Below are 14,749 nucleotides of genomic sequence, written 5' to 3'. Positions count from 1 at the left end.
TAAAATTAATGATATAAAGTTCGACCACAATATACTTTACGAGGAGAAAAACAAGTTTTTAAACAGTTATATGGTTTTCATTATTTATTAACTGGGTATTTGAGTAAAAAGTTTATTATAGGTTTATAAGTTTTGTAGGTTACTTTAATGTTTGCAGAATAACCACCAAGACAATTCATTTTATTATCCTTTGGCAGTCCAAAAACGTGACAAAATATCTGGTCCTCTCAAAATAAATAATTTGACTATAAACCAAGATGCCATTTCGGCCTAACTCTTGTCTCACTTGATGAGTCTTTGATTTATTTATATTACTATACGGAATATAAGAACTATAGAATAATTCAATTTGTAAAAACTTATTAAAATTGTATACATTAGTTTTGTTCTTGCGGCATACGTATACACTTCTCCCAATAACGATTCATAGTTCCGTATCTATGCATGTTCACGCCAGCCAAACTGTGTGCTTCGTCCGGGTAAGACTGTAAAAGTAACATTAATCAAATAAATAACACTTAATAAATTGATATAATTAAGTTAAAGTAATTACGGCTATTATAACCGTGGTATTCCACTGACAATCGGTGATCGGCGACAATTAAACTTACAGTTAGGACCTTCGTACACAAGGCAAGTCGCGAGTATTTGTCCGCGCTTCGTATATACAACTTTGAATTGTTTAAGAGACTTTTCTCATGACGATCTTGACTAAAATATTGCAAGCGACTGGTTTTAGTGAGTTAATAACAAAATAACAGCGACGCGTGTCTTTGTACAAACCTCTATGACATTGCATTGCGTAAGTGAAGATTTAGGTTGCCTTGTATACAAATGGCCTTAAACTTTATAGTGGCTCGTGGTTAGTTGCAGTTTTTTAAAGGTGGGATGCAAGTGGTAATAAAGGAAATCGCAGGAATGTGTCTTGCCTCTGCTTCAATTTACATCCTGCAAATACCGTCATGAAGTTTGGATAGCACTATAGAAAACTTGACAGGAATACTATGCGTTCATAACAAAAGAAAACATAATTTATTTATTACAATCTCTTGTTCTCTGTCCAAGTATTTAATACTCTTTTCATGAGTTACAATTAAAATTAAAATATTAGTACTGGCTGTATGTAATTGGGAAAATTAATATTTATTTGAAACTTCTTTCTGACAGAGGTTTTTTTTATTAAAATCGGCGATATTTTAAACTAGTTAGTAATAAATCGGTTAAGATATTTAATAGTACGCATGCACAATTTCACGTGCATGCGATATTTCACGCATACTTGAGTTCAGATATATTCTTTAAAATGTGAATAAAATCACGCATTTATAACAAAACAATATCGCACTGTCTCATTGAAATGTGTAAAAATAATTTATAAATAGCTTGAACGCATCCTAGCAACTATTCGCAGTCGAATTAATTATTTGTCATTTACGCCTGTATACTCTATTTCACAGCTTGCATTACATATTAAATGTCGCATTTTGAATTTTAAACAGATCGATAGCGCTTCTAATGAATACTAATTGTCAATTGCCACTGATAAGCAAATTGATTTTTGATGTCTTAATACAAGGCAAGGTTCATGAAAGCTAAACAACAATATAAGTGAATGAAGGAAACATATTAAAAATACTACTCCATACTTTTCTTCGCCCATTTGTAATGTTCTTATCCCTTTTTCCGGAGTATTTTTCTTACCAAGTTGTTTTTGCACCATAAAAAGATTGATTTAGATGCGGATGTCTATTGATAACTCTGGTCACTTTGGTTATTTCGATGTAGACAATAGCTCTTACAAGAACTAGCTTTGAACAATATAGAAATTGTCTCTGCCGCACAGCTTCCATAGATATAGCAGTGCCAAGAGACAAGACAAGATCGTGTCGAGGGCCAATTTGAGAGCGGACTTGAAACTCTACAGCAGAGTGAAGGAGGACGTTGAAAAGACGTGTATTAAAAATCTGATACTCTTTTAGTAAATGAAAATGTAAACTTTAAAAACTTTTGTTTATAAAATAAAGCGCGCTATTCATTGTAGTTATTTGGTTATTATGAGATATGAAATATCTACTGAAAATAATGTTTGTCTTAATGTTGCGAAAGGTAAAACTTTAGATTAGGAACAAGCAAGTCGGCGGCAGCAACTTTTATGGCGAACACAGTTATACCTAAGGACTTACTAGCCAAAGTTAAAATTTGCGGAAATTCGTAGATTTTTAGTTATTGAATAAATAAAATTCGTATTTTAGGTTAGATTTTCGACTAGTTTTGACGTAACTTTGACAATTTTTATGTATAAGTGGCCAAAGGCTTTATTTTATACAGCCTTACTTAATTGGAATAAATAGTTACAAAGACTTTTCACACCCCTATATCTTTATCATTAATATTTTATGACAATAAAGCTAAATATCTAACCATTTGTTGGAAAGGTATATTGAGTTCCTGAAGCGCCCGCATCAGCTTGGCCGCGTTCTGATAATGCACGTTATCGTCGGCATTGCCGTGCATCAGGTAGAAGTCGTGGCCGCGCAGCTTCTCTGCCAGCAGAGTGACGTCACCAGCCTCGTACCCTGACAGGTTGTCCTCAGGAGTCGGCAGGCCCATGTACCGTTCCGTGTACATCGTGTCTAAGTAAAAGATGCAGCTATAAAAATTGTTCTTTAATTTTACAGTGGAAAAAAGTAACTAGTTATTCAAATTCGAGTTTAAAAAATATTCTAAATTTGAATTTATCAAAATTCATTCGTTTATTCAAAAAAAAAATGTAAAATGTTGGAGAAATCCTAACGAATTTGGTAGATCGTATCACTTTCGCTCAAACAATCGAGGCCTACTTACTGTAATAAAGCCATGATGTGACAGGTGCGGTGGAGACACCGCATTGGAAGAGATGGTCATCATCATGCACCAGAGTGAGGAGCGTGGCGTACCCGCCGTAGCTGTGGCCCCAGATACCCACGCGGTCCCGGTCAATGAACTCGTACCGGTCGAGCACTTGTCTGCAATCACATTCACTCTAGCATGAACACTTACGTAACCTACAAACTATATTTGTGCATTTATAATACATAATGCTATGCCTCAATTATTTTGTCCTATATAATTTTTTTTTTTTTGTTACACAATGAAAAAATTTTGAATTACTCCTCGTATACTTTTTATGTTTTAATTTGTATTTTATTGTATTAATTTCGCCATGTATTAAGGTTATATGTGTTGGCGATACATGTTATAAAGTCGTGTTAGTTAAACACAATATAATAACCTTAATATGACAAAATGGTCTTCAACTTCGACAGTTCCCAGGGCGTTGTTGAGAGAAAACAATATGTCCTGCCCATTGAGGCCGGAGCCGCGGCCATCCGCCAACATATATATTGTGTTACGGCTCGTCGTCAAATATGAGAAGTAACCTGACAAATAAAAAAACACAAAATATTTATAATTCTCGTTAGTATTGTACCGTGTAAATATTTGAATTGTCGAACAAGAATTGAGGAACATAATAATATCGAAACATGTACTTACCAACGGTGAAAGAATCAAATACTGTGTTCGTGTTGGGACCTGAGTACACATAGTATACCATGGGATATTTGGTGTTGGTATCATTGACGTCTAAACCGGGAGGTAACCAGAGGCGAACCGGAGCTGGGTATCCATTTTGCAAAGGCACTGTGAAGATCATACTATTCGGTCGGATCTTTTCCCTCAAACGCTCACGAACAATAGCATTGTCTTCCCAGGTAAAGAGCACTCGATTATTCTGTAAAAAATAAAAGCTATATTCCTATATTTCACTGAATATCATATAATTATCTAGTCTGGTTAGGTATTATTGAAGAAGAGACATCAAATATTGTCATAAATAATAAAGATGGAATGTTAAGAGTGGATTAGTCATACCAAAGGGTCAACGATGTATGTCGCGGAAGGTTCATTGGTAGAGGAGCAAGTGATGGTGAGGTAGGAGCCGGCGCGGCTGGCTGTGGCCGTGGCCCAGGTGCAGCGTCCGCCGTCCGGCAGCTGGATGTTGCAGCTGAGGCACTCGGCGCGAGCCCCCGACACGTGCACTTGCGACTGCCATGGCGCCCCCGCCACCGTGCGTGTGTAGTAACTACACGAAGATTTAAATGTGTGAGTTTTATATAAGAATTTACTTGTATAAAACTCACACATTGTCTTCATCTTTTTATTAAAAGTGCTCATTCAAGATAAGCAAGCTATTTTCTTAATCTTTGTTAAAATGATTTAAAACAACATCTGCATACTAACTAGGACAAATTATCCTCATCCATGCCAACGTAATTATTGACAGTAAAACCACCAGGAGTGATAGAGCTGGATATGATCTGTCCATTAACGCGGATGCTCACGTAGAGGTGTTGCCATATTTTGCCGTCCGCCTGCTCGAGGGACCATCGAGTTGAGACGAAGAAGTCACCATTTCTACTAAATCGGGGCAATGCAATAGGGACCCAACCATTTGGCTGTTGACGGGTTTCTTCCTGAATACAAACATAAATAAATATAGTTTTTATTCTTCATGAAAACGATAAAAAGTAGAGTTTGATAAACTTACCTCACAAAAACCAGTATTGACATTACAAATTCTGAGCACAGTATAATTCTGTCGTCTGTTAAGCCAGTGCGCGGCAACTTCATTGGCAGTGGGCCACACCACGCCACCCAGAATGTGGTCTTCAGTCACCGCAGCTGGTGGGGCCAGGGTCTCCCAGCGAACTTGATTTGTTAATACGAGATCCGTCAAATTTACTAGACGCAAATTAACTGTAGGATTAGTACGACCCACCTAAAAATTAGTACACCATTTTTAAATTGCAGCTTACAAAAGGCGCACTTTATACTGAGTAGGATATATATCTCAGTTTGACTCTTAATCTTGGAATAATGTAAACAGTGTACTTACCTTAGGATACTTTAGATCAAAGAGTTCAGGATAAAGATCATCAGGGTCGGTCTTATCGACAAAATAATAATATGAATACGCTTCGACCTCAGTGTCGTTGAAGCTGGCAAAAGCCAAGTATGAGCCGTCAGTAGAGAACCACGTCGCTTGCCCAGTGTACATCACATCCTCTGTGTACGTAACGTAAATTAAAATAAATTAAAGACATTTTAAACTGTGGTAAATCTTGCAACAACAATGTTTGTTGAGTGTACGACAGGTCAACCGATGAAATGCCACGACTACACAGAAGACCGGCGCGATGTAAGTAACCGCGTTTCGTCTGATGAGTGTGGTGCCGGTGACCTAATTAGTTCTGTTTCTCTTCCCACCCTTTTCTCATAAGGATAGAATGAGATGAGGCAGTGGAATTGACGGAATCTCCCAAAAAACTTAATAAACGGGCCACGTAATAAAAAAAATCTTGTGTAGTAGATTATGAGATTTGATACGTTACCTTCGTACACCCAATCAGTGTGGCCATTGTAAATAACTCCCGGTATTCCATCGCTTGTGATTTGTATAGCTTGTGAGGAGTCCTCGGGGAGATAGTAGACGTTGTTATCCAGTACATAGGCTAAAGAGTGACCGCCGCCGAAAATACATAGCTGAAGACGCTGGTGGTTCGCTATATATCTTACATTCCTAAAATGGTATAGTTACAGTAGTTGAGTAGATAAATGGATCGTTTACTATTTAGTTAGAAATAATTATAGAGACCTTACCCAGTAGCTATTTCATAAAGCGCGAAACGAGCTGTAGTAGAATATCTGTAAACCTGAAATGGAACAAAATGTTATCGCATTTCATTGCAAATGGGACAAATACCATTTTCATTGGTATTCCTACATACTGAAGGGCTTATTCAAAGAGGAGCGCTATGTCTCTAGAATCCTTACGCGACAAAAGTAATTCATAAAGTTCGAAAATCTGGAGTTATATTAGACGCTATTTTATTTTTAATTTCTAATTTTAACGGATAACGTCGCATAATATACAGCAGATAGATTAAGATAATATTAGAGATAACTTTATCATTAAATATTTTACTACACCGTGATAAAAATATTTATTACCATATGACTTAAACCTTGTATAATTTGTATATATCTTTAATTCCTATCGAATCTATTTCAATTTCATGTAAGAAAAAGCTGGAGTTAACTTTTCTATCTTACTAACATTATAAACGCGAAAGTATAGATGGATGGATGTTTGTTTGAAGGTATCTCCGGTGCGGCTGAACGGATCTCGGTGAAATTTGGTACAGATGTAGAACATAGTCTAGAAGAAAACATAGGCTACTTATTCAGTTTTTTTAATTCCGCGCGGACGGAGTCGCGGGCGACAGCTAGTTATTTTATATTTTAAAAATATTAATCAATTGTACTATATAGAATGCCTTTTAAATATTTGAATAATTAAGGATACTCAGACAGAATGGAGCCCTAATTACTTATGATTAATGAGTTGGCTTTAGAGTTTCGTATACACAATGTAGCTTGAAATTATGATTTGCTCCTTTAGGCGTACATTCAATTGGGAACCAAATAACAAAACACTTAACATACGAATAAAATACTGGATCTATAACTTCCAGGCTTTTGCCTGTCTTCTGATAAAAACAGAAATATACTTACAGATTGAACTTCACTAGGCGCTAGAATATATTGTCTGTCTGCTGATAGAATGGGATTACTGGTGTTGAGGAAAGCCTGTAAAAATTTTTACGTTAATTAATTAAAGGCACTTATTGACTTATATAGTCCAATATTATGATTATACATAAAATACGTACCAGCAATTCGCCTGACACTAAGACACTTCGAGTAAGAGTCGAGACATCAAACATGTAAATACCAGGTTCTCCAGAAATTGTGTAGGTGAACTCCTTGTCTAAAATTGATAGGAATTATTTACATTCGTCATCAGCCTTTTTATCTTATGCCTTAGCTCCACATTCACCCAATCAATTTGTCAATATTCCATAACCTCCTAATAACTAGCACATTATAAGTACTCTTCGTTGCGTTAGGAAAAAGAAACTCCGTAGGGTTAGAAACCTGCATCAATTATTACCTGAAATCCATGTTCCATTAAATGCCCTTTGCGCAAACTGGCCTCTTACGAAATCTTCTAGAGTAAATGGGCTTTGTGCAACAGCGAATCCCACCAGCACGGCCCAAACAAACCATAAACCCCGCAACTAAAAACATTTTTTAACGACAAGATATTATATTCGTCTATATAGAGCAGGAGTCCAAATTCCGAGATAAATATTAAGATATAAATAAATAATCATTTTGCCCTTATTTTTAACCGACTTCAAAAAGCAGGAGGTTCTCAATTCGTCTGTATGTTTAATTTTAATCCACGATAAATCATTTTCAACTGGGCCTCACTAAAATCTACTTGTGAACCCATTCCCATTTAGATAGATTCATCATCATCATCAACCTGCCCTTATCCCTATGGAGGGTCGGCACAGTATGTACTACTCCTCCATACATCTCTATCAGCCGTCATATCTGAATTAGATGGATTATTTTATTTTATTGCACACTGTTAGCTAGTACTCGTGTTTACTTGCTCTCGGACTGGATACCAGTCTAGATGAAAATTAGCGATAATTTGTGTAAAAACAGTTTGCATTAACTTACCATTCTGATTATATAAAAATCCTCTATCTAAATAAACAGCGGTTGACGGTTTTGATCCGCCAACGCGACTGTTCTCAAATAATCTATCATAAAACTGCTTACTCTTATCCCAGTGATAACATACTATCTATTGATAATAATAATTATTGAATTTACAATCATTTTAATAGGTCGATTTATATCACTTACCAATTACATTTTAGTAATAACAAAATCCCTATAACTTTTTAACTTCCTAATTAGCTAAACATTGTGACTATTTCACATTAGGGTACTATGCATGTTTTTTAACACGAGACCAATAAGACTATCATATCTTAACTTTTGGGTCTTCTATTTTAGCCTTCTATAGCTCAATCTTATTTCAAATCGTTTTACAGTACTTTTTTTCTATGTATCCCCGAGCATCCTACTGATCAATCAGCCCAATAGGAAAAATTTCCCTTTGGGGCAAACGACTCTGTGGATTCAATCGGCTTAACGGGACACAACCGTTTTTTATTTTAACCGGCATAGTTTACGACTATGTTAAGGTGTTGTAAAAATTTATAATCTTTATCATGTTTTGTTTGACTTTTTTTTTTTGTAACAAACAAAATGATAACACGTTAATGTAAAACTATTGGCATGTCCATTTCCTTTTAAGGAACTTTACGCTTTGACGTAAGAGCTTGGATCGCCTGTAATGCTCAAAAACAAAATTGAGTGTATACTTAGAAAAATTTGATTGTTTTCATTGAATGGGCTCCTCAATATCGAATCGAACAATTCTTTCATTGTTGCGATATTATACTATCCCTTTGTTACATAGGCTAGACTATATTTATTACTTTTTATTTAATTTCATGCGAACGAAGCCAACCACTAGTATTTTACTATTGTTGTATTACTGACCTTGCCCTCTCACGTCATTAATAACAAACATGTAGCAAATCTTATATCCTTCGTAAATCCGTGACATTATTAGTAAAGGTTAAAAAATTAAAAAAAGAAAAGTTTGTCGGAAATCCTTTATTAATGCCAAAGGAATGGATTTACAACACATACAATACAGTCTCCCATACTTTTATAAAAGTCGAGGATTTATCCTGGCTACATAACTATTTTCAATTTACTCCTTCCTAAACGTTGAATCCTTTCATATTCTCCTATTGTCAAGACTTCCATGTTTTAGTTCTGGTACAATGCTTAAATATACTACATATCTCATAGTCTCCATGTTTCACCGTAACTGCCGAAGAAGTTTTGAATGTCCACATCTGCATTCAATATAGATTTTTCAGAGATGTTTGCGCATACTGATGATTCATATCTTTGCAACGGATTGCTTGTAGCAAGTTACATGATTGTTTGATGACTGGAACGAGGTCAAAATTAAACGAACGTCGATTTCAACACATTGATTTTCCTCCAGTGGAATTCCATTACATCTCGTCGAAGCGAGTCCCCGCTCACCACTCGCGACCACGTTCGCGGGATGACTTTCAAAATCATTGGATTTCCTCCAATCGTGCCTTTCTATAACATTTTGTGTAAAATAAATCCAACCGTTCAATCTCTTGATATTATCATCCTTTAAGGGTCGTCAATTTTTTTTTTAACCTAAGCTTATTACATAAGAAATATAAACAAAATACTAATTTATGAAGCCAATAAAAATAAAACATAATATTCATTGACTGCTGCAAAATTCTGAAAGAAATTACTGACAAAAAACAATGTATTAAAAATGTAAGAATGTGTGTGAGTGTATTTTAATAAGTAAAATTGTGTGTTAAATGTATGTATGTGTGTGTGTGTGTGTGTGTGTGTGTGTGTGTGTGTGTGTGTGTGTATGTGGGACGGACCATGCTAATGTCTGCGGTGTGAGCCACGGCGCAGTTCCTGCAGCCGCCTTTCGTGCTCAGCCATATGCTGACGTCTTTGCTCCTCCTTTATGGCAATCTGAAATACATTGAAAAAATAATTATACAAAAATATATTCGATACCAATAAGTAAATATAATAAATTTTCACATGACATTAGCTCACCGTTTCAGCTGACAGAGGCAACCAGTAAATGCAAGGAGTGGTTTTTGTCTTTCTGAATAGATCATCCAAAAGTTTTGCGGGTGCTTCCTCTTTCTTCTTGAACTTCTTTGCTAGAATGTTTATAAAAATCACATTAATTTCCTTTTATAATTTAATTTCATTTATTTTGTTATAATTTGAAATGTTATGAATAGTTTGAATAACTTTAATACCTGGTTCAGGACTCCTTTCAGGTGTATGATGTCTCCTTTTTTCCAGAACTCTGTCATCTTTTTGTAACCTATCTTTTTCTTTCTCCTGAATTTTATCATTTTTACCCAGATCCCATTCCCGCGTCGACTTTCGCTCCCATGGTCTTTCCTGAAAAAGTAAAAAAATATACCATAAATTTCAGATACTTCAGACTTAAAATCAAATGCAAATAAGACGCAAGAAGAAAGATGCGTAGAGTAGTTAAATATTTATTATTTTTGAACATACCATTTCTCCCTTTTCTCTTTTCATATCCTGTTCTCGTAGCCAATCTTCTACAGTGCCCGGTATACTCGTCACTTGGTTGTTTTCATTTTCTTCATTATTCTTTGCGTGGTCAAAATCTTCTTGAGTTGAAAAATCTACATGTAATGTTTTAGGATTTGATACAGGCCATGTCACTCCATGAAGGGCATGTCTCGTTTCTACTGCCTGACTGTAAAAAAAAAATGTAAATTACAATAATTGTTTATAGATTAAAAATAAACAAATATACTGAATACAGCAACACTTACTCTTCATTTTCGTATATAACAAAACATTTCGATTTAATTCTATCAATCCAGAAACCATTTTCAGTTATCCTTCCAGTCCTTTGTAGTAAATTCCTCAATTGTGATAAAGTAAACGGCCTCACTAGGTTTGTTATATATAAAATATTAGACTGTTTATGTTTTGGGGGGCTCGGTGGTCTAATCACTGCAGCATTTTCAGAATCCTTGACAATAGATATTTTTCTACTTGAAGTTAAATTATTTGTCTCTTTCATGGGTTTGTCAATCTCATTTCTTTCTTGATTTCTTTTATGCTCCACATTTTCTGTGTTGTCAATCACAATTTTGGGCAATATTGGTCTCTCTATTTTTTCTAAAACCTCAAAACGCTTTTGTTTCTTTTCTTCAATAACCTCTTCAAACTCCACTGGCTTAACATCTGGTATAATTTCCTTAAGCACATCCGTAGAAATTGTTATTGACTTTTGAGTGGTCAATTTAGGACGGGAACCCCACCTGCGTTTTCTATTAATAACAATAGTTGAATTATTACTTCCTTCATTGATTACTTGTGAAGATTCTGATTGTTCTGGAACTTTCTTCATAGCATCATCTGCATTTTCACTTTGTTCTTGCGGTGAACTTTCCTTAACTACATTATCCGATTGTGCTACAACATCAGGTTCATTAATTGACAATTTTATTTCACTTTGAGGTGGCTCTCCATTTTCCTTACAACTTTCCACCATTTTATCTTCAGATTTACTTACCTTATCCCCGGACTCCTGGCTTATTGCTTGCTGTGGTTCTTGTTCTCCTGGAACTTCATTTTGAGCCTCAGTAACTTCCTGATCAGAAATATCGGCTTTACTTTCTTCAGCATGTATCTCAAGTATATCAGATTTATCAAATGTCATACTTCCTTCTTGTGTTGCATCATTTTCTAAAGTGTCTGTGACTTCATGTTTTTCTTGATCACTTTCCTTAGAAATATTCTCAGATGATTTGCTCTTTACATCTGAAATATTATCTGATGGTTTGCTCTCTACATCTGCAATTTTGTCAGATGGTTTGCACTCTACTTCATCTTTATCTACTGTTGAGCTACATGTTTCAGGCGTTGAAGTATCTGTTTTTTCTGAACAAACCACATTTTGTACACTATCACTAGTTGTTGACTCATTTTGAACCTGACTCAAACTTTCTTTTATCTCAGGCGGTGCTTCTTTGGCTTCACTTGAGTCTTCTTTTACACTGCTCGAGTCTACAACTACCTCTCTCAAAGTTTCTTTTACCTCCACTGTTTCAGTTATCAACTCATTAGAAGTTGAAACCTCAGTTACTTCTAGTTTTACTGAATCTCCAGTTTTAACATCACTTTCTTCCATGTTAACCTCATCTTTTAGATTATTTACCTTATCATTCATATCAGATTTACTAACTTCAGATATTATTTCATTTGATTCAGTTGGAACCTCTTTTGACTTAAGTTCCTCATTTGATGAAACAGTTAGTGAGTTTGTTTCAATTTGTGAGTCCCCTGTGTTTTTGGCAGGAACACTGTCTACAACTACATTTTCTTTCTGTATACTTATTTCTGAATCAATATGAGTAATATCATTACCCTTTTCAGAGGTTTCACTTGAATCGCATGCTGAGCGCCTCGTGCGGTGTCTATTCTTCTTTTTATCATCTGGTGTCTCAACACTCGTCGAATCACTAGAACTCGTAGCACGAGTATGTTTCCTCTTACTTCGAGGAGATTTATCTCCCGCCTCGGGAGTTGACGGGGGACGTTTTAAACAAATTTTTAATTTTTGTATTTCACCTCCATCACCAGAACCTTCAGCAGTTTTAACTTGCCACACTTGATCTTGTGTCTCTGGCGGACTTTCCTCTTTATTTGATGTTTGAATGTCGCTTTGAGCTGGTTCAGTTACCTTTTCCGGTACTAATGCTGCAATAACTTCTTCACCAGATTCATTTCCAGAAGATGTGGATTGTTTTCTACGCCTACCTCTTGTGCGCCTAACCTTTTCTACCTTCTTTTCCGGTGAAGCTTTGGATTTAGCAGTGGTACTTCTTTCTCGTTTACGGCGCATTTTTACCTTTAACAAAGAAAATTTTATAACTCCCTCGCGTTAATAAATAATATTATATGCTTTACAATTAAAACTTACCACTTTTAATAAGAAATTTGATGAAATACAAATCGCTACACGAAATTAGATTGTGCAAAAAAACAGAAGCACAAGCTTATTTTCGGCCATGTTGAATTGTTGTTTTCAACCAAAGAGTATGAAAGAAAGATCGATGACAAAGTCCAAACTTGGTTCGATTGTGTTTAAAGATCGATTTTTTTACAATTATCGAACAAAATAGAAACAAAGTTTGATTATTCTTGTTTATTTGATCAATACTCCGTCAAGTATTACTTGTTGTTTTGTCTTCTGTTTTGATTCACAGACTCATAGACAATCTATTGCGTGTTAGCTCACTGGCTACATTATGTACTACTATGACTTCTTGCACTTTTTAAAAGTTAAAACGTTAGAACGCAAGCAAAGAGGTCACGGTCTATTTTCATGTCTATGTATTTAGTCTATGATTTTTCTTAATATTATCTATATTGTAACTACAATATCTCAGATGAAGAATTATATAGATATGGCATGCGCGTTCACCCGTAAGGGACAGATAGAGAGTACTATAGACTATACCTATATATAAGTAAAAGGATTGGGGTTACCAGTTATTTGTTTTGTCCCGAAAATGAATAATTACGATATAATTTAATATAGACCAATTTATATATTCCCAATTAAATTGTAATTAATAAACGTAATAAATATAAAAAACAATGCGTAATTTTTGTTTATGTGACTAAGATTACATAAACAGATTTTTTTAGTAATACTTAGTCAGGTCATAAATTCTGTTACATGTTTAATATAAAATAATTGAAACAAGTTTATTCATTATGTGACCATTTATATACCAAAATGAACTTAACAAAACATAGATTCTTATGACACTAAAGTTTATTCAAAATGACATCCGTGATTTTGAATACAGGCCTTCAATCTGCTCGGCCAGTCGTCTATCACAGCACGAACGAGGTCCATGTCAATATCGGCGGCTGCCTTAATCAAGGATGTCTTGAGTGACTCCAAAAAAAGAATTTCCCGATATTTTTTTCCCGCGTACTGCTTCAACAAAGCGCGGCATCTCTTCAGTCTTAGGTCCATTAGACGAGCATTCAAACGATGTCCTATTTTTCTTCGATATGCACGAAGCCCTAAGTCTTCATAAAAAGCTACAAAAAACATACCAATATTATAGTCATATAATTTTAAATTACTCTGTATATCATTACAGTGAACACTACATGTAAAACTACTTAATATTAAACTATTTTGATTGTAATTTCTAAGAAACAAAATTTACATGGGACAAATTAAAAAGCATACTCTTTAAAATCAACGGGATAAGAAAGTATCAAATATTTAAAAACACAGCATATACCAGAATTAAAAACTCCTTTTGAAATCTGTTGAAAATAGTATAAAAAATGTGAATTGTTTCATTTATATACATTATACATACTATAATTTATTTCCCCTAAATTCAGGGTAATTTTTACAACAAGATGGTGGTATTATTTTTACGGGTAATAACCAACCAATTTGAAAAGAAGTTTAATATGGCCGCTTGTTTCCCAGATCTACAGTATATTATTTGACACAAATGACATCTGCGTTTGGGCGCATAATGTTCGAAAAATACTATTTTATTTTAGCTGATATTACCCGTATTTTAACATATTAGTTATTACAAAGACTGTAAAGAACAACTAGTTTGTATTTTCTTCCTTATTTTGTATGAATACATGTGAATAAGTGCGTAGTTTCAGTACTTACGAGTGAAAGGTTATGTTTTTCTCTTTTCGCTCACTACGGCTTTTACAACCGACGATACAGCAGTATACCATGTTTTATAAACTTTACCTTACTAAAACTGTAATATCAAAATATTTTTGCACAATTACAGCCACTAAGTACTCACAATTTTCGAAAAATAGCACGAATGTCAAACTTTGTTAGGGACAACCTAGGTTGTTTGTAGGGGACAACCTTTGTTCCAAACAAAGCCCAAACCCTGGTACGCAGAAAGGGACGGAAGATAGTTATCCCTGTCTTTGTCACGTCACAGGAATTGTGTATAACTGTATCTCTCTCACTTACGGTATTATTATTACCGTGTCATAGACTTGTACAATATGTACTCTTTGTTATACAGCTTAAAAAATGACGTTAGCTTGCTTCATAATCTTGCTT

General features: G+C 34.9%; 1 protein-coding gene across 1 annotated transcript; it reads right to left on the bottom strand.

Moving 5' to 3' along the window:
- LOC106714198 lies at positions 1 to 12,790 on the bottom strand. The gene is made up of 21 exons (XM_045679930.1): positions 12,593 to 12,790; positions 10,434 to 12,520; positions 10,147 to 10,354; positions 9,879 to 10,026; positions 9,667 to 9,776; positions 9,488 to 9,579; positions 7,562 to 7,703; positions 7,055 to 7,181; positions 6,774 to 6,871; positions 6,616 to 6,690; positions 5,701 to 5,753; positions 5,433 to 5,620; positions 4,937 to 5,106; positions 4,589 to 4,819; positions 4,282 to 4,514; positions 3,913 to 4,123; positions 3,535 to 3,772; positions 3,272 to 3,419; positions 2,845 to 3,005; positions 2,422 to 2,633; positions 1 to 485 (listed from the first exon to the last, which is right to left on the bottom strand). Exons 2-21 carry the CDS (start codon positions 12,512 to 12,514, stop codon positions 378 to 380), a joined length of 5,034 nt encoding a protein of 1,677 aa, XP_045535886.1. The 5' UTR covers positions 12,515 to 12,520; positions 12,593 to 12,790; the 3' UTR covers positions 1 to 377.
- Positions 12,791 to 14,749: the final 1,959 nt, after the last annotated feature.

Source organism: Papilio machaon, chromosome 1 (assembly GCF_912999745.1).
Source record: "Papilio machaon chromosome 1, ilPapMach1.1, whole genome shotgun sequence".
Taxonomy (NCBI): domain Eukaryota; kingdom Metazoa; phylum Arthropoda; class Insecta; order Lepidoptera; family Papilionidae; genus Papilio; species Papilio machaon.
The sequence above is the reverse complement of the archived record's forward strand: the minus strand, read 5'-3'. Positions and strand labels throughout refer to the sequence as shown.

What these genes read in the sequence shown, in the direction of transcription:
- LOC106714198 (XM_045679930.1), bottom strand. Translation starts at nt 12,514, where the DNA reads ATGCGCCGTAAACGAGAAAGAAGTACCACTGCTAAATCCAAAGCTTCA. An exon ending in GTTATATACGAAAATGAAGA is followed by an intron (nt 10,355 to 10,433) that starts GTAAGTGTTGCT and finishes TTTTTTTTACAG; the next exon opens with TCAGGCAGTAGAAACGAGAC. An exon ending in ATTTGATTCTTTCACCGTTG is followed by an intron (nt 3,420 to 3,534) that starts GTAAGTACATGT and finishes TTTATTTGTCAG; the next exon opens with GTTACTTCTCATATTTGACG.